The sequence below is a fragment of the Chanodichthys erythropterus genome, chromosome 22 (assembly GCF_024489055.1).
Source record: "Chanodichthys erythropterus isolate Z2021 chromosome 22, ASM2448905v1, whole genome shotgun sequence".
Taxonomy (NCBI): Eukaryota; Metazoa; Chordata; class Actinopteri; order Cypriniformes; family Xenocyprididae; genus Chanodichthys; species Chanodichthys erythropterus.
In genome coordinates, this window is record NC_090242.1 from 13,881,641 (window position 1) to 13,909,385 (window position 27,745).

The 27,745-nt window shown below is 35.5% G+C and overlaps 1 protein-coding gene across 1 annotated transcript in view; it reads right to left on the reverse strand.

The window, feature by feature from the left end:
- Positions 1–27,745, reverse strand: part of arhgap24 (Rho GTPase activating protein 24) — a 137,718-nt gene that overhangs the window by 71,787 nt on the left and 38,186 nt on the right. Inside the window, exon 3 of the mRNA XM_067376490.1 lies at positions 14,349–14,436. Within this exon, the coding sequence (XP_067232591.1) occupies positions 14,349–14,436 (88 nt within the window). The remainder of the gene's footprint in view (positions 1–14,348; positions 14,437–27,745) is intronic.

Here is a 27,745-nt window from a genome sequence, read left to right on the forward strand (position 1 = left end):
GTGTTGGATGGAGCAGCTTAATTTCATGCATTAACTGCGGTATTATTCTCAGGTTTTAAAAGCTGATTTACGATTTTGCAAGGAAGCTTTCAATCTTGTTTTCAATCTGCCACCTTCCAGGTATCAGCACAGCTCTTTAACTACCATGTCATCTGCTATATTTACAAAACAGAAGGATCATATGATGCATTTCCCAGAAACCTCAGCTACAGTATGTCTCACCGTTAAAAGTCTAGAAAATCAAAACAGTCACGCCACATGTCAAGCCTACACAACCTCTCCACAAAGTTCAACCCGCATAGGGTCAGTCTGGCTCCCATTTAAGAGTCCTTCAAAACAATCATGACCCTGTATAATTACTCATGGGAAAAATAACGTTTTAAAATTATTAACGCATTTAATGCACCCCTCCAAGATTAACGTAGTTCATCTTATATTTCATAAAGCCACCGCAAAGCTGTTGTATGTCTGAGAGCAATACACAGCAGTGTTTCCTTTCTGAATGAATCCAAATTTTGAGTGAATATATATATTCAATGACAAAATGGGAACTAAAATGCTTCAACCTCTTCTTTAATTTGTCATCTAAAGTCACTTGCTCCTAAATGTTTTATTTTAGGAACCAGTGGTTCCCAAGTAATTTTTAGTGTGAAGCCCAGTAGCATACATCTCTATACAAAGCAGACAGGAGAAAAGGTCAGCTTGTTTCACGCCCAGAATGAGCTGCTTCACGCAATCTTTAGCGGGCCACACACACCTGGACACAGGCCAGTCTGCACAGTCAGGACAATAGACATCTTTGTTCCGTCTTCTTCCATATCGCAAGTTCCCTTGCCCTTTCTCTTCAGGACAGATTTAGCTTTCGGGAATTTGTTTGTCCGATGTTCATGCCGGCTCTCTTAGGGGTCCTTCATAGTTTTGGCCATTGCAGTGCTTCTACTTTCCATCTGTTTGGAATGGACGGGAATGTCACAAAAGACCAGAAACATTCTCTGGGACAGCTGTGAAATATCCAGAAGGTCATCTTTTTCTCATCAAATAAAACTATTGAGAATATCAACGATGAAATATCTTCCTCATAGTTTCTGCATAGCACTCAATTGAATCGTTAAAATGGATTGTTCAGTTTCAAAGGCTGTAAACATGTTTTGGACATTAGAGACTGAAAGTACCTGAATAAACCACACTGTAAAAATCCCAACTTTTCCCAACTGGTTTTGTTGTGTTGGTTCAGCAAAACGTCCATGAAAAAGTCAGCACAACTATGTTTCATTCATGTAGTCAACCTAACCCAAGTATATATTATATTTTATATATTATATATATATATATATATATATATATATATATATATATATATATATATATATATATATATATAAACTTAAAAAATATGAGTTCTGTGAAAAATGCTTTGCATGTTCTTCCCAAAAACATTCTGCCAACTTATTAATTTGAGTTTAGTCAATCTCATATAGGAACTGCCCTTCCATACAGTGAAGAGCAAATGCTAATTGCTAAATTGCTATGTTTTCAAAAAAATAGTGCTTATATTTTAAAGCTTCTTTATTGGCATCTATAGTTCCATCAAGAACCTTTAACATCCATGGAGCCTTTTCAATGCACAAAACATTCTTTATACTGGAAAAGAGTTATTTAGATTAAAAAAAAAAAAAAAATGGTTCTTTTAAGAACTGTGTGCTGAAAGGTTCTTTGGGGAACCAAAACAGTTCTTCTATTGCATCACTGCAAAGAGTGTATGAAATTTGTATATGGACATTAGAGTGCTGTGCAGCCTGAAGATAAATTTGAGTGTGTGTTTAATGCAAACATGCAAAACACGTTGGTCGTCTGCATGCAGAAATTGTTCTGCAGCCCATGAGGGATCGCTTTATTTCTTATCAAGGAACAATTTGTTACATAAACACATTTGAGACACATCTTTTCATTTGTCTTCCTAATCTTTAAACCATTTTTCTAGCATGTGTCATGCAAGATGTGACGTCTTTGCATACTGAAAAGCACAATGGGATTTGTACAATTCAGAGTTGTTATCTCTACACAAGTTTCAAAATAAAAGAAACAGTTCACCCAAAAATAAAATTTCTGTTATTATTTATTCAACTTAATGTCATTCCAAACCTGTATGACTTTTTTCTTCAGTGGAACACAAAAGGTTTAGTGAGCTTTGAGAACTGAATTGAGAAACAGCACAATATATGCTATAGACCTTAGTCAGGATAATGGCAGTGCCATCTTTAATTTTCGACATGAATGAAAATGAGGATGTGAGAGAAAGAATTACAGTGCATTCAATGGATTATACTGCTGCTTATCAACATACCAACTGTTCGAAATGTTTTTTTTCTAAGAAAAACTACATGAAACAGTTTTAAACATTGTGAGTTGTGAAAATCATGTGATCTACAATATGACTTTTATTCAGTGCACGCCATTGCAAAGACTATATCCTCATTTTCATTCATGTTAAATTCAAAATGGCGTCTAAACTGACTGAGGTCTATATTCCAAATCTTTTTGAAAGAGTTTTAGACAAAATTCAAAATGGCAAAAAACAATCTGTGGAAAGCCTTCAGTTCACAAACCCTAAATACGGTTTGTGGCTGTATATTTTGTAAAAAATTTCAGTTCACCCACCATTGGCATAAAGGGGTGATATAAAGTTAATATTTTGGATCCTGTCTGTATACTGCAAGCTCACTGCTGAAAATATGTGCCATAAGAGAGAGATGCTTGGCTACAGAATCCTCTAGATGTGGCTCTGATTGTTTTTCCTCACGCCATCTGTGAAATACAAATTTCACACTAAGGTTTTACAGTGGCAGAACAGATGGAAAAATAACAGACTGTCTTGGTTGTGCCAGGTTAGAGGGTACAACTAAAGTTTTCTTCAAACAAAAAACATCTAGGATGATGTCAATATTAGATGATAGCTAAAATAAAATAAAATAATCATCTTATTAACTCAGGCCGTATTAAACTATCATGTCCCATACTGTGTTGACAGCAGCAGCTGAAGGTCTTTCTGTTAATTGAGCTGCATGTCATCAGCTGTTGCCATAGAGATGATACAACTGGAGGTCAAAGGCAGTGACCCTAAGCTGTCACGACATGCTTTTCCTGCTCCTGTGAAAGGAAAGTGAAAACCTCACTGCGTGAGGCCTGTGTGCAGTGTGACAGGTGCACAAAGAAAATACGGCACACATCCAAAAAATTTATCAGAAAAATAATGAAACTATAGTACAGATGCATTTTTAGCCATAGAGATGTTACTTCATTCTTTTCATTTTTTAATGATTTTTAAAAAAATGATCCAATGCAAACATCCAAGGATGTTTCAAACTGAATGTTAAATCTATTTTGGAAAAACCTTGCATTATTAAAAAGTCTCTGAATAAACATTTTGGCTGGAAAAGTCTTTTTTAAAGCTGATTGTAATTGTTTATGACTGCATTCTGAGCATATTATATATATATATATATATATATATATATATATATATATATATATATATATATATATTCTTTAAAGGTGCCCTAGAATCAAAAATTGAATTTATCTTGGCATAGTTAAATAACAAGAGTTCAGTACATGGAAATGACATACAGTGAGTCTCAAACACCATTGTTTCCTCCTTCTTATTTAAATCTCATTTGTTCAAAAGACCTCCGAAGAACAGTAACAGTCGGGATCATTAATATGTACGCCCCCAATATTTGCATATGCCAGCCCATGTTCAAGGCATTACATAAGGGCAGCCAGTATTAACGTCTGGATGTGCACAGCTGGATCATCAGACTAGGTAAGCAAGCAAGAACAATAGTGAAAAATGGCAGATGGAGCAATAATAACTGACATGATCCATGATTACATGATATTTTTAGTGATATTTGTGAATTGTCTTTCTAAATGTTTCGTTAGCATGTTGCTAATGTACTGTTAAATGTGGTTAAAGTTACCATTGTTTCTTACTGTATTCACGGAAACAAGAGCTGTCGCTATTTTCATTTTTAAACACTTGCAGTGTGTATAATTCATAAACACAACTTCATTCTTTATAAATCTCTCCAACAGTGTGTAATGTTAGCTTTAGCCAAGGAGCACTATCAAACTCATTCAGAATCAAATGTAAACATCCAAATAAATACTACACTCACATGATCCGACGCATGCATGACGAACATCTTGTAAAGATCCATTTGAGGGTTATATTAGCTGTGTGAACTTTGTTTATGCACTGTAGCACTGTGTACTGTGAGATTTAAAGGGGCCGCAGCCTGAATTGGTGCATAGTTAATGATGCCTCAAAATAGGCAGTTAAAAAAATTAATTAAAAAAAAATCTATGAAGTATTTTGAGCTGAAACTTCACAGACACATTCAGGGGACACCTTAGACTTATATTACATCTTGTAAAAACTGGTTCGATGGCACCTTTAACAAATGTTCAAAATAAAACCCTTATCTACTCAAAGACTTATAAGCACAAAATTATTATGTTATTATAAAAAAAATATTATTATGTAAATATAAAAAAAAGTGCAATAAAATTTCATTACGACATTTAAATATTTTATTGGTCCAAGAATTACACTGTAAGAAAAACGAACAAAAAAATCCAGGATAAAACACCTATGGGAAATCAATACGGAAAAGTACATTGGGCCCTCAAAAACGACAGAAAAATGTCAGCTATGTCCCGCTCCCTCTGTCTGCCGGGTGACCTTTCACCTTGTCTATGATAATATATGTACAGCCTGTGGCGACGTGCCTATGAATATCACATTTCTTAAAGCATGCAAGATATGCAAGGAGGGGTCCGAGTGACATTGGATGATAACACAGTAGACGCACATCTATAGCACTTTCTTTCTCACCTGCCTACGCCAAAGAATTAAGTTACTGCTAAGAGGATTTGACGGATGACGGATTAAGGATGAATGTTGTGAGTGGGGAAAAAACCCATATAATAATAATACAATACATAATAAATCCATAATACACTGAGACAAAACTCACATGTACATGTATGATTCATTATATTCACTTTTATAATTATTGATGCTGATGTGTCAAAATGTAGTTAAAGTAATTATATTTATATTAACTTTGTATTAAATATACAGAAGTACTACCTATTTAACTATAGAGTTAAACTTTTTAGGAGGCGTTGGTTCCAGAAGTATTTTTTTTCCATTAATTTTTCTCCCATAGGGATTTCAAAAAAGTCTTCATTAAAACATTTTAAGCCATGAACCAAACTAACCAGCTACGAGGGGAATTATAACATTACAAACTTTGATTTGAAGCAAAAATGTTTTTGAAAATCAGACAAAAATACAAAGGTACAAGGTGTAGTAGTTAACAGGTATAGTGATGGGAAGAACTACAATCCAATGAAGCATTGCGAACAGCAAATTTTTAATCATTAAAAACAATGGAATTTAAGAATTTTGAGAGTATAAGGAGATAATTCACAGTGCTTTATCTGAGTGGGCGGAGCCAATAAGATCTTTGGGAGTGTTTTGCATGTTTCAACTCTCTGATTGGTGGAATTTTCCACATCATGGGTAATGTAGATTTTCCACCACAAATTTTTGCTGTTAATTTAATCTTAGAAACATTTAAAATGCAAAAACGCATCTTAAATGGGAAGGTCTAAGCTAGTTTAAAGTGGTTCCCCTGCCTGGCCAGCTGAAAAGTGCTCAAAAACCCTCTTAAACCAGACAAGCAAATGAGCTCCAGTCTTTTATTTTTTGTATGCATGGCATCAACCAACTGCAAATTAATCTTCAAATGAATTTGTATTAATAACTAGTAGAAGTTAAATCAGTTACAATTAAACAATGTACCTGGATTTAAAGCAGTGTTGCAGACTGAAATCTGAGTCTGACACAAACAAACATTAGTCTAACTGGGCCTGTTTGTGATTCTCACTACATTAGGACCATCCTGGCAGGGAGTCGAAGCTAAATGTGAAATAAATTGCCATGCAAATTACCAGCGATCAAGCCAAAGAATAACGTCTGAACAGTTGGCGGTAAACGAGAGGACACGACTCGTTCTCCACTGCGAAGACACACAGGCAGCAGCAAGAGCATAAATAAACAGCAGAGCAGGGCAGCCACGACCTTCAGACAGAAGCCCCTGGATTCCTTTCAGTCACCCTCGGACCCCCTGATGAGAGCTGTCCAGTTAAAACACTGATTAACTGCTGCTGTTATTCTGTACGGGTTCATGTCTTCAGAGAGCCAGAGAGAATCTGAATTCTTGTGGAAAAACAGAGCAATTTCAAAGACAAATAATGTTTTGTTTCACATTTTATAATAACGTTCATTAATCATAATATTATCATCTCAGTAAGCAATGCTAAATTAGTTAAACTAAAATGTGCATCATATATTGATGTTAACCATGATATAGTCTTTTGTTTTTATTACATTACACGCGTGACCTTTCCAACATGATTATGTAATGCTTGGCACATCACAGAGCAGTGCAAGATGAGCATTTGTGGCTAAAATGTATATAATTTTTATTTTATTTTTAGAAAATAACCAATCATTTCACGAGATAAGACCCTTATTCCTCAGCTGGGATCGTGTAGAGCCCTTTGAAGCTGCACTGAAACTGACATTTGGACCTTCAACCCGTTGTACTCTGTTGAAGTCCACTATATGGAGAAAAATCCTGGAATTTTCAATCAAATTTCTCTTTGATTGAAGAAAGAAAGACATACTGTAAACATCTTGGATGACATGGGGGTGTGTACATGATCAGGAAATGTTAATTCTGAAGTGAAGTGAACTAATCCTTTAATTTGCATGTTGCTATTTTTTTTATTTGTTGGGAGAGGTAAATTAAAAAAATAAATCTGGAACGGTATCCTCTTTGTTTCCTGTTAGATCCATTTGGCTGCCAGAGCTACGGCTGTACAGTATAGACCCAGAGTCCTGTGGTTGCAGTAGCTTTTTGACCCTGACTTTGACATTCATCTTCAGAATGAGATTACAGCCCTCGTAAATCTCAAGGGTTCACAACCTCCATGTTTTATACTGCACACTGTTTTCTAGAAGTCACCTGGTCTTGCCAGTGCATGTGATGGAGTTGTTATGCTCTGTAATTAAGTCATTCTAAATGTGAGAATAATAGTTCGCCGCAGGAGATTCAACGATCACTCCATTACGCTCTCATTTATGTAGGTCAAAAAAACAGAAAGAAACAACTAAGCAATGGAATAAATGAACAAAGTAACAAATGAATAAACTAACTGTACAATGAACAAGTAAATGAATGAATGGAGGAACAAAGGAAGGCATGAACTGAAAAAGGAACAAACAAATAAGAAAGAAAGAAAGAAAGAAAGAAAGAAAGAAAGAAAGAAAGAAAGAAAGAAAGAAAGAAAGAAAGAAAGAAAGAAAGAAAGAAATGGAGGACTGAACGAACCAATAAAATAAACAACCAAACAAACAATTGAAAGAAAGAGAAAACTAAAGAAAGAACTGACAAAAATGGAGGACTGAACAAACAAATTAACAAGTGAACAAAGAAAGAAAGAAAGAAAGAAAGAAAGAAAGAAAGAGGACTGAACGAACCAACAAATAAATAACCAAACAAACAATTGAAAGAAAGAGAAAACTAAAGAAAGAACTGACAAAAATGGAGGACTGAACAAACAAATTAACAAGTGAACAAAGAAAGAAAGAAAGAAAGAAAGAAAGAAAGAAAGAAAGAAAGAAAGAAAGAAAGAAAGAAATGGAGGACTGAACAAAAAATAAAATAAACAACCAAACAAACAATTGAAAGAAAGAGAAAACTAAAGAAAGAACTGACAAAAATGGAGGACTGAACAAACAAATTAACAAGTGAACAAAGAAAGAAAGAAAGAAAGAAAGAAAGAAAGAAAGAAAGAAAGAAAGAAAGAAAGAAAGAAAGAAAGAAAGAAAGAAAGAAAGAAAGAAAGAAAGAAAGAAAGAAAGAAAGAAAGAAAGAAAGAAATGATTTTGTTGTTTCTCAGTCTCAGTGGATGATTCTGCAGGTGTTCTCTGAAAGCACAGTTTCAGTTCTTCATCTGCAGGTTTCTGCCCATTGAACTCTGACTGACTCCCACTCATATCTGTGAAACAAAAACTCTCTCTTTCATGACCTTCATGACAGAATACAAGCCACTAGATACAAACTATTCCAGAGCTATTCCTGGAGAAAGAGAAGCAGAAACGCTCTTCAACGCACTTCAGTTTTCAGGTTTTCAGCATTAGCTTGACTTTTTCCTCAGTTCCTCATTATTATCCTGTTTCACTGGATGTCAGTGAGTTATAAATAAATTAGAAGTTGATAAATAAAGGATCAGTGAGTAAACAGTGGTCCAGATGGGGAAATGATTAAAGATTATGAGGCAGGAGCCATTTTCTGTCTGGTTTGGAGTTATGAAACAACACTGTCAGTTTAGTGTTTGTTTTCATTTGCTTTTCTAGAAAAATCTGTGTGAAATTTGTCATGCTGTGGTATGATCATCATGCATTGCGAAACCAGGTCTGATATTTCATTCTGGTGTTCACTGGCTGGTGAAGTAATTATTCACATTATTATGACAGTAGATTTGTCTGAATGATAGAGAAATGTATTATGAGCTGTTGGACTGCAGCAACAGATAGAGCAAATTTGAACCCCACACATTAAAACTTTCAAGAAAAAAGGTTTTAATTAAAATCCAATTTTGCCTTCATGAGGTACTTTATTTTCTCTCCTTGGTCTGAAATACAAAGCAACAGGCCTATGAAATTGGAAAGGAATCCTAATACTACACTGTGGAACCTTCGCAATTCACATTTCGACCTGACTGACAGATAATGTCATTTATGTTGATAGGGCTGTTGTATCGCTCAAAAATGAATCCAGGAATGTGTGCTGATTCTGTATGTGAATCAGTGAGTCTCATGTCAAATTATATCCCAAAAGCCATGGTACTAGGGCTGCAACGATTAATCGCGATTAATCATTTGCAAAATAAAAGTCTGTGTTTACGTATTATATATATGTGTGTGTTCTGTGTATAATAATTATGTATATATAAATACACACACATACAGGTATAAAGTTTAGAAATATATGCATGTATTATAAATATATAGATTTATATATATATATATATATATATATATATATATATATATATATATATTACATATAAACATAAATATTTTATATATAAATATAACATTTTTCTTAAATATATATTTTATATATATATATATATATATATATATACATGAATGTGTGTGTATTTATATATAAATAATTATTATACACAAAACACAAACATATATAGTACGTAAACACAGACTTTTATTTTTTATTTTATTAGTCGCAGCCCTAGATGATACTACACAATGGTACACAAACATCTCTATCTCTTCAAGTTACATAGATACCAGGTGGGGACAAGTGATTGTCTTTCAGTCATCTGTTCATTCAACCGATTTGTTCAATGAGTCATTGAATCATTTACTAAACCAATTCTTTCAAAAACACCAATGCTGCATCTGAAATCGCACACTGTATAGACCCCTTAATCGCCTAGTTCACTGTCACGTCACCGCTCTAGCTGGAGGCAAAACATAAATAAGAATTCATAGTGGGTGCACAAAAAGTTTGAGGTTTTGACTTTCAAATGTCGTCTTGTTGTGTTTTTGGCTGCCGGAATAGAAGGAACAGGACTTTTGGTTCAAAACTAAAGTTTTAACACATCCCGGCAGACATTCCTTCACAGAAATCAAAAAGATAATTGTGGTTGAATGCAATACAGCGTACAGACTGGACGGAGACTATCATAAATAATACTCTTGTTTGCAGTGCACACTTCATATTAGGTAAAATAATCGATGCATATGTAATGGTGTGTTGGTTTTATCTAGTACAAATCAGCGAGTTTCTGTTTTATAGGTGAAAAGTCACCAACTTTCAGCGCACTAGCTAAATGTTAAACAAACATACAGTGATAGATGTGTGTGCCATCCTTTGAATGGTCTCTTAAAATAATCCACATTGCTAATCATAATTAGCCCAGCGATAGGTTACATTAGACAATAATAAACCTTGACAAAATTCCCCGAACCACCCAAAAGTAATTCATATGTTGTCTAGGAAATATCCAAAACTTAATTTACAAAAATAGCTGTCACGGTCCCGCAGAGTCAGTGACTGTACATATTCGGACAGTTCTGAACCTTCTTCTGCATCTATGTTTAATAAATCCCTCCTAAAACATGCTAGCTTACACTTGTCAACATTGAGTCCAGCGTCTCTATTTGCCTCCAGCTAAGCCCCGCCCACCAGGAAATGTTGCAATGTTTACAAACTTTTAAGGGGTCTATAGTAGGTACTACATTTGGCTTTAAACTTGTTTGAAAGAAAGTATGTTCTATATGGTATGAATGTGAGTTCTACATCCGCCATATTGTCATTGTCATGTGACCTATGCCGTCTAGTCGCTTCACCACCATTCACAAATCCTTTCCCGTGGCCTCATGAGAGAGTAAAGTGTGCATCGAATGTGCACCTTAGAATCTTGGTGGAAATAGTGGGTCATCCAGGTACATTTCACCTACTGTTTTTCAAATACTATGTACTTGGACATACTACTCTGTTGATGTGCTGTTAGTAGCGACATATTCAATTTCAGAAGCAGCATAATTCATTCAGGAACAAAAGAAGTGATTATTTTCACGACTGAGTCATTGAATCAAGAATTCAAGAATGAAACGAGTGACCGTCTTTGAGTGAGTCATTAGATCGTTCACTGAAATGATTCAGATTCTGAAATTCATTCATAACTATAAGCTATTTGTGTGTGTGTCCCTTTAAATGCAAATGAGCAGCTGCTCCCGGCCCCCTTTCCAGAAGAGTGTGGAGCTTTAACAATTCGCACTTCGGCTGCTCAACAACAACAAAGCTGGAGAGTCTCACGCAGCCAAAATGAGGATTGTCAGTAACGGTGTTCAGCCTTACATTGTTCAAACCGGAGTCGACACTGATGGAGAGACTCAGGAACAAGTTACGACTTTTAGAGTGCAACTGGACGTTTCTGAATGGTAAGTGGATAAATTTACATAGTTATTGTGGAGTTGAATCAACTCATCGACTAGCATGTGCCGTAATGTTAAACTTTTGTGCAAATCCAGCGTTGAATTGAACCTCATTTGTGAGGCAGCCTGGGGTAAAATGACGACATTGTAACAACGCTCTACTACAACAACTCTTCCTCTTCTCTAAAGCAGCCCAACATGGCCTCACTCCCTTTGTTGCGTGTTCCCGGAGGCAGGGTTTATGTAAATTTTGGGGTTTGTGATGTCACTAAAGAAGCTCGTTGTCCCCAAAAAGCGTTTTCTGTATAAGAAAATTTCCCTTTGCATTGAACTTTGAGCGTCGTAACTTTGCAGATGTTGTATATGCTCAAACAGCAACATTACACACTACTCAAGTTAAAAAAGTGAAATCATAATCAAGGACCCCCTTAAGCATAACAACATTGATTTGACTTTGACAAAAACTATTGGCTTTAGTTTTTTAGTGTCTTTTGTTTTTACAGATGACATAGTATGGATTCTTGCTTTTGCCCATAATTTTAATATCATTGCATCCCTAACAAAAAAACATGCACAATTATCCAGCTGCTAAAAAGGTTTTAAGTCCAAATTACATGATAAAAAAAAAACAAATTAATAGACGACAAGAGAACTGAATTGAAATTCAGTCCATGTTATCCCCACACAAAACACTCCCATCTGTAGTTATGAAAGAAGAGAGGAAATTAAATGCACTTTTAACAACCCTCTTTTATGAACTGAGCTTTACAACATTACTTCCAAAAAGCCTTTTTCAAGGACAAGTGATTTCATGGCCTATGCAGCAAAAAAACACGCTTAAAATATTCCAAAATACTGCTGAGATGAACAATGGAATAAACGGGATAAAGATGATAAAACGCTACTGTATGGAAAAGTGCACGTAAGCAAGGAATCACTCCTAAACGCCTTCATCTAAGACTGACATGCTGAACAATGGCTCGGGTTTTTCACAGTCCGCTGGCAGGACAGTTGGAGACGTGCTGCGTTTCCAAAGAGCTGAAAACATGCTATAAATCTCTGTTTCTGCTGTTTTCTGGCACAGTGCGCACACTCTCACGGCTCTCTGCTGGGGATACACAGGACAGGATGGATTTCTACACACAGGCCAAAGAAGCCTGTAATACCTGGAGCTATTCATTAGCATTTCCATTTATCTCAACTGCAGTAGCCCAGCTAGCGCATAGGATTGTGATGATATTGGTGAAAGATACAACGTGGCATTTACCTCCATCACTAATAAGAAGAACGTGATGACAGGGTCAGTAGCAAGTGATGTGTCATATTAATCTACTCCGCAAAAAGGCCTTATTCATGTAAATGCCACAATGTCACCATAGATTAAGGTCCAAGGCTCTGCAATGCTTCTCAAAGTACAATTACAAAGACCTAAAACTAACTTTTGGCCTTCTACAAGGTCACAAGTCTGTGAAACAAAGACAAAGTGTGCTCACGTGCTTCATCAAACAAAGATGACAACAGACGGTTCGTTCCAGTGCAGAAGTTAATGCGAACGTCACGGTAGAAATCAGATGCACACCACGTCTGCTAGCAATGTAAAAGCATGCTAAATGCTCCTCTATTTCATCACTTAGGACCCTATCATACACCTGGTACAATGCAGTGCCAGGCACGATGCAAGTGTTTTTGCTAGTTTCAGCCTGACGCAGTTATCATTTATCAATAGCAAATGCATTTGTGCGCCAATGGGTGTGCTGATCTGAAAACGAGCTGTGTTCAGGTGCATTGTTGGTGTGTTACTATTTTGTGACTGCGCCTTTGACCGACTGAAACCTTGAGTCAATGGCGCAATATTTGTTTTGTTATTTAAAGAGTGCGTTAGTAATATGCGCCTATATGCGGGTGCACAGCGTGCGTACACTCTGCTTATTATACACACAGTGATGCGCAGCAGCACACAAACATGCCAAATATTAAAATAAAAGGATTACAATGTAAAAGATTATTATTGTATCCATAAAAGATAAAAATGCTCTAGTGGAATCTGGCTTTTCCCGTAGATCCGTTTCCTAGCTAGAGAAGTGTTCAGTTTTTCCTTGCAAATTCCACCATGTAAATAACAAATCTGCCATGGCATGAGTGCAACTGGTTTTAAAGGGAATGGGAGATGAGACTCTGATTGGTTTATTGCACATTACGCCCAAAACACACTGATTACTCATTAAGGGTGCTTTCACACTTGGTTCGATTGCCTGGACCGAACCCGAGTTCGATTGCTCCCCCCTCCCCCTGCCCCCACTGGACTGTGCTGAGTAAGCCCAGCTTATTTGGGTTTATGGTGAACCTGTGAACAATCTACGTATATGCAAGTTGTTGGCCATGTTTTATAGACAAGCCACTTAGGATGAAAAAAGTTAAAATAGCATATTTTGGTAGGGCAATTAGCTTGGTATATTATCACTTAATGAAATAATACCACCATATGCAATCCCGTAATACCTGAAACACTGTCATTGCATTTAATAGTATACACACTGTATATATGCATGCTTCAGCAGACTGATTCAAACCTGTAACTTCTGAGTTTGTAAGTGTTGTTACCACATTTCCAGCTATTAGAAAGCAGATATCTGTTTAAGTAATTTATTTACATTCAAACGTAGGTGTGTATGTTATCAGAGCGTTCCCTAGAACTCAACAGGAAGCATCGCTGTGGTTCTGTTGCTCCTTAAGCACTCATCTGTCCTCAGTGATTCATCATCCACCGCACGAGAGGGACATCTGTGTTTTATCTGAACCCTTTCCAAACACAACCAGAGCCCGACGAGAGAAAGACGAGTGTGATCTGTAAACTAATTACAGCAGGTGGCAGATCCAGCATCATTCATCACTAAGCTGAAACTGAAAAAAAAAAAACGAATAACGCACAAACTTTTATAAAGACGTACCTGCCTAGAAGATTTATAAAATAACATTGTTAACAAATACAAGAGACTGCTCAACAGAAATGACACAGACTTCCTGTGATTTGTTGCATGTGTCTGGAGCAGAATTCAGCTGTGTTTGTCAGTGAGGTGCCCAGTGTTGATCTGTTCTCATTATCTCTGATGAATGTCTTTGAAGACCTCTTCTCAGCGAATGAGGTCATTGGGGTCCCATCATAAAAAAAACTAAAGGAAGACTGTATTGCAAAAACAGACATGGTAAAAAAAAAAAAAAAAAAAAAGAAACGGTTTCTCCTTACCTGGGATGACTTCAAATAGGAACTTTCCGCTTTCCTCCCCATTGCTGGGATGTTCAGTGACTCTGTTGCCAGGTAGGAAAATGGTGCCCTAGAGGAAACAAAAAGCCAAAAAAAAAAAAGTCAGAAACAAACTGCTGAGGAAAGCAAGACATATAAGAAAAATAAATCGCAGTAAGGCAAAAGCTCAGATGCAATGAACATAGAATATAATTGTTAGACTGAAAAAAATGTGTAAATGTGAAAAATTCCTTGCTTGAGACTTACTTTTCAGTTATACATTTTGATTTAAATTTTGATTAAGTTTGATTTAATATACAGAATTAAAAACTAAAAATATAAAAAACACATTTTTAAAAAATGTAATATATTTTATATACAAATACATAAAATAAATAAAAATGTAATTGCTGCTGAAAATTCAGCTTTGCCATTACATTAACAAATTACATTTTAAATATATATTCAAATAGAAAAAATAAAAAATGCTAGTAAAAAAAAAAACATTAAATAAATGCAGCCTTGGTGCATTTGAGACTTCTTTCAAAAACATAAATAAACACACTTATTCCAGAATTTAACCAGTAGTGTATTAAATATTTAATATTTAATAGAATAGAATTTATATATATATATATTTTTTTTATAAAAAAACATTACTATATATAATATATTTATAGTAATGTTTCACTTTTATAAAAAAATAATTATATTTTTATATATTATATATTAAATTATATTTTTTATTTAATATAGATTTAATTATTTAATATATATATATATATATATATATATATATATATATATATATATATATATATATATATATATATATATATATATATAGTTAGAAGCTAAATTTTATTTATTTATTTATTTGTTTACACACACACACACACACACACACACACACACACACACACAAACACACACACACACAAATATATTTTGTTAAAATCTAACATTAAGTCCAGATGTGCCCAGAGTGAAAGGCAAAGGGATGAGAAGTTGGAAACCATGGATGGAAACCATCTCATCATCTGGGCATTAGTTGGAGCCAGAAGCCAGAAATCAGCAGTACTGCCAGTTCAGAGGTTACAGATGGATCTCTTGGGGGTCTGTATGACAGAGCGCAGGCGGCATTAGAGTCGACAAAGCTCTTGTTATTAAGCAGAAATTGGATCCTAAGCAGCACTGTGACTGCTGTGGCATTATAGATCAGTGTTTGACACGCTAGATGAACTGGTGCTTTAAATAGACCTAACATCAGTGCACTACACGGGCCATATTACCACCACCAGAGGACTAGTAAAGCAGCCTGATTTCCCCATTGCTCTCATCTGTCTGTCTCTTTATCCTCCTGGCATATATATACATATATATACACACTTTTTTTTTAGGTAAATATTTTCCAGATAATATTTACATACATTTTTTACATTTTTATATTTATAGTATAAATTAGTCTTTACAGATTAAATTAAATTGCTGCCTACATTTTAAGAAGGGGTCTTACACAGCATATAGGGATCTACGGTATATCCAAAAAAGAGCATGATTATTATTTTGTAACCTAAATAACCTTCTAAATGCCTAAAGGGAATTTCCCACCATTTTACCGCCAGGTGTTACTTCATCCTTCTATTTCAATTACAGAATCAAGATACAAATGACTGACAGTCACACATGGTCAGACGGCACAAAGAACGCCATTAAAACAACACATGTTGAGCGATGTTTTCATATAGATCTTTATAGTAGCATTACAGTACGCACTAGCACACTGGGGTTATTTATGGTATGCAGGGTAACAACTGCAGAGGTCTAAAGTAGTCACCTTTGAGAGAGAGTATTTCATATCTGTGCTACAGTGGGGCTTAAAAGACACGTTTTCATTGGGAGAGAGAGAGACAGAAAACATAGCTCAGTTACATCCTTATCAAATATCAGTACATATGTTTAGTATCCAGTATCTCGACATGCCTGGAAACACTGAGAACATTTAGGATTCAGAGATTTAAGAGGGATACTTAACATAGTGGCTGATACATTATTCAAATCTCTGTGCTACAGTTTTGGGTTACAAAAATCAAAAGCAATTTATAATGTTACAAAAGATTTGTATGTCTAATAAATTCTGTTCTTTTGACTTTTCTTTTGAAAGAATCCTGAAAAAAAGTATCTCAGTTTCTGAAAAATATTAGGCAGCATAACTGTTTTCAACATTATCATAATAGAAATGTTTGTTGAGCAGCAAATCCGCATATTATTCCTGAAGGATCATGTGACACTGAAGACTGGAGTAATGATGTTGAATATTCAGCTTTGTTCATCCCAGGAATAAATGACATTTTAAAATATGTTCAAAAAGAAAACTGTTATTTCAAGTTGTAATAATATTTAAAAATATTACTGTTTTTACTGTATTTTTTGATCAAACACATGCAGCCTTGGTAAGCAAAAGAAACTTCTTTCAAAAAACCCACATTTTGAATGGTAGTGTATGTCTAAATAGTATAATATTTATATGTTCAGATTCCTGACTGTAAATATGAGTGATATAGTGAGGTCTGCATTAATAACGAGTGGGTTTTCTTTAAGAAATCATAAACATGCAGCAGTGTCCATAAATGTCACAAGCCAGTTGTGTTTTTCTAGACTTCATGGAGTCTTTAAACCATTAGGATCGGTTTACTATGATATAAGACTCAGTAAACAAGACCTTATAAAAAATACTTGGTCTAGAGATTGTAGGCTTCCTGTATGTAAGTGCTGCCTGTTATGGTAATACGAGTGAAATAAGTAAGAAGCAGCCACATATGACGATCATTACACAATGACCTCTTTCCCCCGGGGTTTTAAAGTCTCTCTGCATGTGGTGCATTGACTTGCTTCTGTTAAAACATCATAAACCTTTACGAGATCAGAAAGCGGGATCCTGCTGACAGTACATTCCTGATGAAGTTGAACTCGAACTTCTTAAACAGCGGAAACTCTACCTGCCGCCCCCATGAGGAACATTGGTGGAGCTCATGAAGATAGCACACATTTCAACCCACAATGAGGCCAGGTCACCAGTTTGATGTGGGCAGCGCTTCCTGTTTTAGAACTGGAGGCTTGAGGGTGGGTTGCTAAAGACACGGGCCTTTCAATTATAAGGCATTTTTGTTGCCCCCAGAGGGCCTCCATGTGGAAAACATGGAAAGACACATCATCAAAAGGCCGGGAACAAAACCCCAGCCCATTCAAGAGCAGTGGAACCATTCGTCTCCTTGTCACACTTCTTTGCTTACTCTACACTAAGTGACGTGAAAGAATTAATATTTGCTTTGGTGAACAACAACAATGATCATGATGTATATATATATATATATATATATATATATATATATATATATATATATAGTGGAGTGCATCATGGGATTACTCGTGCAAGCCAACTTTAATATAAAAGCTACATTTTCACTGTACTATTCTGGGGTGCGTTTCCCGAAAGCATAGTAAGTCCCATTGAACTCTATTGGTAACGACGGAACTTGCGACCACAATTTGCTTTGGGAAATGCACCCCTGATCTACATTTGGCCAAAAAGAACTTTTGTTTAAATAAGCAGTTTATTTTTATATTTATAGCAGTTTACAGTAGATTAGTTTACCACAGTAAGAACGCATTGAACTACAGACTTGCGTGGGATGGATTTTTCAGTCCTGCGCCCGCCAAAAGGATTCTGTCCCATTCCCGCAAGATTCTGTCCTGCTGCCGCCAAAAAAAATATGTGAGCTTGTCCCGCTTCTGCCTGCAAAATCCCGCATAAAAGTAGCCTATAGCCTATAGATTTCTGTCAAGTATATCCATGAAATGTAGACCTACATGAAATTATTTCATTTAACATTTATCTTATGTTCAATGTTTGCGGAAATAAATATGGAAAAAAAATGGATTCGTGGCCTTTGAGAATCGATTTTGAATCAACCACATTTTAAAAAACGATTAATCCCCCCCCCCCCATTGTTTATAAATACACTGTAAAAAATTACTGTGATTTTAACAGTAAAAGACTGTAAAAATGCTGCGGTGAAAAACTGTTAATTGGTTTACAGAAAGTTTCCGTACTATATACTGTGAATAACTGTAATAGATCTTATGGTACATTTAATGTAATTTTACGGTAAAATACCGTTAAATTCACAGTTTTTGAAAGTGAAAAACTGACACTTCACATTTGATATATTTTTGTTGAAATAACTCTGTTTCTTCTTAGTTTTTCTCATTTTTTTTTAATCAGTTATGTACATTAGGGTTTTATGTTACATCTAATGTTGTTAAATTAATGTTTATTGCATTTTTAAAATTTCATGCATGTTACCATGATGGTGTTTAGTGTGTGTGTGAATGACACTGTGTGCTCCTTCTATATATTAGTATTGTCCTCCTCAGCTTGTGGAAAAGCTGCTTGTGATGAACTTTGATTCATCATGTGACTCTTATCGCCACTGTGTTTTGTGACTGTCAGTGTATTATAAAAATACAAAACAGATATTAGTACTTCATTAGGTTGGTAAATTAACATTATAACAGTTAATGAAATATGTTATTTTACCGTAAATTTTACTGGGATTTTTTTTTTACAGTGTACTGAAATCCAATGTTAAATATACATATTTAAAATGTAAAATTCACATGTAACTCCGTAAGTATGTTTACGGTTTGATGTCATTTTTACAGTATTGTTCTGGTAACCACAGTTGCCGGTATTTTTTCCGTAGAAACAACGGGATTTTTTTTACAGTGTATACCTTTTGTAATGTGTTTTTATTTTGCTTCTTTTATGTATCTTAATTATACTTATGTAAAGCGCTTTGAGAAATGACTTTTAAAAGCGCTATACAAAATAAAGTTATTATTATTATTATTAAATATTAAGTTATGTGTCGCCACAACATCCCAGCATAAACGCTCCCGATAAAAAATTTGTTATTAAAGCATCAATATTCACAAGCCACAGTTAGTTTTACCCGAAAAGCAAGCGGCTGATGGTTTGGTATGGCAGAATGCATGCAAAGAGCGCTTCCTTTTTAATGACTAAAAAGCTGACATCTCAGTTCATCGCGATCTCACAAGCTCCATTATAACACAATGAATATATTAACAATGAATCTTTCATAATGTCTACACTTTGTGTTATAAAAATAGGATTTGTGAGCACGCAAATTTCAGCACTGCATAAAAACTCCTGCTTTTTGAGCGGTGAGAGGATTCTAACATAAACACCACTAGGGCTGGGTATCGATTCAGATGTTCCAGATCGATTCGATTTCGATTCACAAGCTCTCAAACGATTCGATTTTGATTCTCGATTCGATTTTCGATTCTCGATTCAATTTTATGTGAAGGTGGCATCAACGTCGACAAAGCACCTGAAACCGCCATTTAAGCACTGAATGAATGAATGACAGGTTCGCCTCTCGCTCCTTGGTGACATCGCGCAAGGCAAATAAGAGGGTGACATCTAGTGGAGAAGACTCATAATTAGATTAACATTTATCTTATGTTCAATGTTTGAAAAAATGGATTCGTGGCCTTTGAGAATCGATTTTGAATCAACCACATTTTAAAAAACGATTAATCGAAAAATTGATTTTTTTTACCCAGCCCTAAACACCACTGACTGCTGTCTCAGAAATCAACAGAAATGTCTGTGATTGGCTTCATTGCTCAACACTGCAAACACATGTTATAAATAGAATCTCTCATGCTTGTGGCTGTAAATCATTTTTATTTTATATTAGTTGTTCTTGTTGCTTTTGTGCAATATATGAATAACAATTTATTGGTTTTTAGATAGGCCTATTTTATGTTTAGATATTTCGATTTTGCGGGAGTCCAGCAAATCATTTTATTCTCCTGCAACCTGTCTTACTGCCTACGCCCGCACGCGCCCATCAAATGTTGTCCCGTGCTGCACTCTGTTATGTTGGGTCCTGCGGGAGTGCAGGGCAGCATTTCCCAAAAGCCTCGTAAGCCTAAGTTGATCGTAGCTCCATTGGTTTCAATGCTATTGCACTGTGCTACTTTTCCATTGTTTTTGTGAACCTGCGTTAGACTGATGTGTTTGACCACTCATGTCTTTTGCAGCATAACACAGCGCTCTTCTAAAAACGCAGTGCAAGTTAAAATAACTTTTAAAAAAACGTGTCTTTAACCCGAAAAAATGCATTCTGTGTGAATAGCCTCTGAGACTATGGACAAAAAAAGCTTCCTAATCGAGTTGTCTATTAAATCGGACACTGTTTGCTAAATATTTTTGACTCTTCAAATTGCTTTTCTTAAGGCTAATAGCTATTAAATAGATGATGTTTAAATTCTATAACATTTTGTAAAAAAAAATAAATAAATAAATAAAAAAATAGACATTTTTGTAGAACTGCGAATAAGATATTACATTTAACTGTGTTTTTAAATTATTAAAAATGAACTTTAGGTCAGATAATGCCAAAATTAATGTAAAAACAGATGAAATGACCATTCACAATTAAGTATCCAATACTCAGTGTTGGGGGTAACGCATTACAAATAACGCAAGTTATGTAATCAGATTACTTTTTCAAGTAACTATTAAAGTAATGCATTACTTTTTTGCATTTCCCTCAGCCTGAGGTATATTAATTTCACTTCTGGTGTGAAAGGACCTTTACATTTGCAAAAACAAACAAACAATAACACAAAAGTAATGTAAGGCATTACTTTCCATATAAAGTAACTAAGTAATGCAATTAGTTACTTTTTAAGGGAATATAACACAATACTGTAATGCATTACCTTTAAAAGTAACTTTCCCCAACACTGTCCAATACCAACCAATACATGTAGTCGTGATATCTTTCTTATCCCAATGACTGGTGCCTATTTAAGTAAAATGATTATATACTTGTATATTTTAAAAATTTTAACTGAAAAAAATTGTGTATATATATATATATATATATATATATATATATATATATATATATATATATATATATATATATATATATATATATATATATATATAAAAGTTTTAATATATTTATTATCATTATGTAATAAATAATTTAAAAGAATAAATAAATGACTAAATACATTAAATTAATCAGAATACGCCGCTAATTTTGAATGGAAAATGGAAACCATTTTTGAACCATCAATGGAAAGACTTCTTTTTTTTTTGCCCACAGAATGGTGTAGTTACCAATCCTACTAGTAAAACCTTGAATTCCCATGGTCTTTGCTTTGGGACAGCAGTTCATCTCCCAGCAAGGTGTTGCACCTCGCTGACCTCTGGAGACCTGGCTGTTTTATTACGTCCTCATTAACACCTCAAGCCAGACCACAACGGTTCATACTTTGACACAACCAACCAGAAATATACTGCGAAGACAGATCAAAGAGACTACCACAGGCCTTCTGGGTGAACTGGACAGCACAGGAATGGAAACTGTGGGAAGAGGAAATGAGACATCGGGTCCATCGCCCCAGAAAGCTGTGCTAAGCTGAGCTGTGGCAGAGGTTAGCTTAATATCATCTAAGGAATTTCCCTTCCTGCTTGAGAAAAAAAAAATAATAATAAAGTAGAACAAAGCAAAAAATGTATTTGTTATGTCACTAGTGTTTATCTTTAATTAGATTTCAGTCCCCATGGTGCCAAAATGAAGTTAGCTTCTCAGAAACTTGCATTACACAGAGCCAGCGGGTATGTGGGAATCCCCCATAGAGAGACAAAAATCCAGATCGGATCAGAAGAGCTGCTTCATTTGTTTATCAACCAGCGGAGATTGATGGTGGAGGACCAAAGGCAACAGGAGGAAATAAAATAAGCTACAATCCAGTACTTAGGCCTGAAGTCCTAAACGGTCCCATGGAATTAATTAAGGGAAAGCCATTTGCTGTGGAATGGTCCCATTAGGTGCACATTTGAACATTTAACCTTGACTTTTCTCAGAGGGTTGCCCTCACGTCTTATTCATTAGTGGCCCCTGTTTGTCCTGCAGCACTTTTTTCACACTTAGAAGCCTCATTCACTATCCTTTCTTTCTTTCTGCTTTTTAATATGCAGTCTTTTGCCTGCAGCGAGTACGAGTGCAACAAATGTGCCTGTATACAGGTGAAATCAGCTGTTTACAATGCAAGTACATTCATGGACTGAGAATGATTTAGCCTGAAATCACGCTTGTCTTTTTTTTATTAATACAGATTCTTTTTGCCTCTAACATATTTGCATGTAATATACTCCTATAGTGTAGACAGATTTGATGTTTATAACAGCAGCAATCTAATATTTAAAACATTTAAAGTAGCGTTATATTACACGAGTAGTGTTCGTCCATCCATCTGTTAGTGCTCCTCAAGCATGTTTTTCTTCCGATGCAGACCAAACTCTGTACTAAAAGCACCACTGCACTGCTACAGAATCTACAGCGATATCTGTATAGTTGATTACAGAACCAATTACTCAGTGAGACCGTTCTTTTTAGTGAATCAGAAACATACAGAGCAACAGTGTAATATGATTTTGAACAAATTACTCTTATAAACCAGCTCTTTTTAGTGAATCAAAATCATACATTGCTACAGTATGCAAGGGCGTATATTTGGTTTAAACTTTGGGGGGGGGGTTGTAACTGATGACTTTGAATGTTGGGGGGGTTACCTCCCCCCAACCCCACCCACAAACTACGCCCCTGGTAGTATGATCCTGAATTAATTACTCTTTTAAAATGACTCTTTTTAGTGAATCAAAAACATACAGACAACAGTGTAGTATGATTATGAACAAATAACTCTTATAAATCGTCTCTTTTTAGTGAATCAAAAACATACAGCGCAAGTTGCAACAGTGTAATGTGATTCTGAACAAATAATTCTTATGAACCGGCTCTTTTCCGTGAATCAAAAACATACAGCATAACAGTGTAGTATGATTCTGAACAAATGAACTGGCTCTTTTTTAGTGAATCAAAAACATACAGTGCAATAGTGTATTATGATTCTGAATGAATTGCTCTTATGAACCAGCTCTTTTTAGTGAATCATAAACATACATTGCAACAGTAGTATGATCCTGAATTAATTACTCTTATGAACTGACTCTTTTCAGTGAATCAAAAACACAGAGACAACAGTGTAGTATGATTCTGAAGGAATTACTCTTATGAACTGGCTCTTTTTAGTTTAATCAAAAACATACTGTACAGCGCAACAGTGTTGTATGATTCTGAAGGAACTGCTCTTATTAACCGAATCAAAAACATACAGCACAACAGTGTAGTTTGATTCAGAATGAATTGCTCCTTAGAACCGACTCTTGTTAGTGAATCAAAAACATATAGTCCAACCAGGGTAATATGATTCTCAACAAATAACTCTTATGAACTAGCTCTTTTTACCGAATCAAAAACATAAAGCGCAGCAGTGTAGTATGATTCTGAACATATAACTCTTAAGAACTGGCTCTTTTTAGTGAACATACATTGCAACAGTAGTATGATCCTGAATTAATTACTCGTATGAACCGATTATTTTTAGTGAATCAAAAACATACAGCACAACAGTCTGAACAAATGACTCTTATGAACTGACTCTTTTTAGTGAATCAAAAACATACTGTACAGTGCAATAGTGTAGTATGATTTTGAAGGAATTGCTCTTATAAACCGACTCTTGTTAGTGAATCAAAAACATTTAGTCCAACCAGGGTAATACGATTCTCAACAAATAACTCTTATGAGCTGGTTCTTTGTAGTGAATCAAAAACATAAAGCGCGACCAGTGTAGTGGCCTATGATTCCTGAACGAATTACAAAACATACAGCGCAACAGTGTACGATTATGAACGAATGACTCTTATGAACTGGTTCTTTTAAATGAATCAAAAACATTCAGAGCGACCAGCCTCACAAATTCAATATGCAGAACCATTACCATCCTGACAACTTTCAACTCAAATATATGCCACTTAATGAACTATTAAAAACAAAATCTTCCACAGAGTAGCCGCAGGTAAACATCATTACTCTCACCGCAGTTTGTGGTTGTCTAACAGAAAACAGGTGGGCAATTAGCTAGTTTGCCAAGAGTTTAAATCAAAAACTAATTGTGATATGGACAGCATCCATCCAGCCATTTTGATTGGTCACAACTGAGTTGCATGCCAAATGTGTTTCTCTGTTTGTTTAAATTTGTTCTGTGCCACTGAGGAGGCTAAACCTATTACTGGCAGTAATATTATAAATGCCCACAATGGCAGACCTGATAAAATCAGGTTTGGCGTCTGGTGTACCTGTAGATAGAAGGGTCTGCCCACAACCAGACTGCAGCAGTTCAGAAATGTGATTAACCTCAACTTTCCATTACCTACATCCTGACCAACGTACAGTTTTCCCCTGTGAGATGCTCTATATACAGTATCTGGAAACAGAGATATATAGGCCACATAGTCTGTGTATGTGTGTGTTTGTGTGAGAAAAGGTGTCTTCCTGTGAAAAATTTATGTTTTTTTTTTAAATAAGCCTCTTATGCTCACCAAGGCTGCATTTACTGTATTTGATCAAATTCAAATTCAGTAGTACTGTGGAATATTATATATATATAATAAAAATTTAAAAATTTTATTTATTCCTGCAATGGCAAAGGTGAATTTTCAACATCATTACTCCAGTGTCATCAGTACTTCAGTGTCACATGATCTTTCAGAAATCATTTTAATAATGCTGATTTGCTGCTCAAGAAACATTTCTTATTATATCTTATTATTATGTTGAAAACAGTTGTGCTGCTTCATATTTTTGTAGAAACCATGATACATTTTTAGGAGTTCAAGCACATAGTGGAACGAAATTAGATATTTTCACGTGAAAAAGGACGCGGCAACTGGCCACTTGATGGCGCTATAACATAAAAAAACAAAAAAAACAAAAAAAAAAAACATGAAAACGGCTAACTACTTCACCATTAGTTCGATTGACTTTAAAATTGGCATGCAGTGTCTTTGTCCGAGGTGCCATGATTGTCTATGAAGACACTGACGCATCTCAAAAAACATGTCCACCATTGTTCTAATGAATCTTGAGCAGATATCAGACAAGGTTAAAGGAGGCTGATCAGAACGAAACTTCTGAACCCTAGAGGCCTGTGGGAAATTCGAAAGAAATGGGCCACCGAGGGCCGCCTTTACATTTTTCATGTGCGTAAAGGATTGTGTATCGCACAATTTTTTGCACACGTCCACAACATTCATATCACATCCCAAACAGCAACATAGTGTAGCCCAGATCCGGTCCACATCTCATACATGTGGATTACATGCGGACCAGATGTGGGCCGGAACTGGGTCAACACCATATTGCTGTCAGTGATGTTAGAACTCCTCATTCTGAGGACTGCCGCTGTCCATCGAATCACTCGTTAACCAACATTAGCAAACTAGTCTTTGGCGCAACCTCTAACTGTTAAAAAGCTTTAAAAAAAAAAAAAAAACTGATTTCCTATGGTAAATACCTGTATTGGCTGTAAATGGTCTTTTCCATCTATGATCGAGATGGTAACAGGCTTGCTGATTAAAACATAATACATTTTTATGCATGTGCTTAAAGGCCTTAAAACACTTGAACCCCAATAATTGCTGCTTGCAGCTATATTTTTAGATTATATATATATATATATATATATATAATATGTATGTATATGTATATAGACAGACAATACTGTCTATTATTTTTAAAAACACAGAAACCAGGGTACCAGCATCCAAAACAAAAGAGGCTTGGTATTTATTGGATCCAAAAATCAATGTTCATTTAGGCTGCAGAAACAATATGACTCATCTACCTCGTTTTTTTTTTAAATATATATTTCAGAACTCTAATCTCAAACAGTAATGGCACTGAGGCAAAATGTCAAATTGCCAGCTAGCCAAGCATACCAATGACCAATCATGAATAATACGAGAGACATAAGAGGGCACATGAATCACTTTAAATTGACTTTTTACTGCAGGATTGAGATTTGGTAAGAAAATCCTGCATTCAAAACCTGTAACATTGAGGGAATCATGCTACACACCATCTCAGAGCTGAGAGGTCTTTCATTTTCATGTTCATTGTTTTGTTGTGTTGTGTTCAGTGAGGTACAAATTCACTCCGAGCGCATCTCTGCTCAGTTTAATCTGATCGTTCCTAGCTCAGAGTCAAAAACTGCAGTTTGTACAACAGTATCCCTCAGTGTTAAATAGATTGGCTACCTTCACCTTTTCCTTTCCTCTAAAAAAGATCTCTGTTCCATCCAAACATAGTGTGCTGCCTCATGTCAAAACAACAAGCCAAGCAAAACAACCACATATAACAGAGCTCCTCACAAGAAACTCGACTAATGCTCACTGTGACCTTCTGTCATCAATTACTCAGCCTCATGCAGTTCCAAACCCATAAGAGATTTGTTAATCTTCGAAATGAAGATATATTTAATGAAATCTGGGAGAATTCTGAATTTTATTTCAGTTAAAGGGCTATATGTAAGAATTTTCATGTATAAATTGCTTTTTTATTACCAATGTGTGAACAGCTTGTAACGAACTTAAAACACAAGACCTTCCCCCACTTCCTAGGTTGCCTATGAAAGCCTGATTTCTATGTGCTGGGAAAACCAAAAGATGTGACGTTTACGAGCGCTCCTGAGGGCCTCTATTCTATTCAAAGACACATGAAATGAATGCTTATACAATGTTCAGGATGATGTTGAAAGAGACATTCTGTACTGAAACGTCAAAGTGTCATGCAAAGATAAGGGAATAGTCTGTAGTCTCTAGTGAATTGCAGAGCTTGTGCAAATATATCCACATCGCTATGATCCGACGCTTTCTTAACTGCTGCTTTCTCACCGCTGATAGGAAAGCGTGCAGCACATATTTACATATTCATCTATACGTTACTCTCTGCAGCTCGGATGGCGTCTGGATGTTCGATAACAGTATATTGCTGCAAGGGTATTTCCAACTTCTTTTTACTTCTAAGCAAAGAATGGAAAAGAACTTCGCCATGAGTATATCGGAGCACTGAATCAAGTTCAGTCGCTTGTACGTGTGCACGTGTGCGAGAACGAGGAGTTAGTTGCAAACTGCAGTTCACTTAACGCCCACCGGTGTCGCTAATAACAAGGGTTTCTGAATTCTACATTCTACAGGGTTAGTTCACAAAAAAAAAAAAAAGAAAATTCTGTAATTAATTACTCACCATCATGTCGTTCCACACCCGTAAGACCTTCGTTCATCTTCGGAACACAAATTAAGATATTTTTGATAAAATCTGATGGCTCAGTGAGGCCTGCATTGCCAGCAAGATATTTAACACTTTCAATGCCCAGAAAGCTAC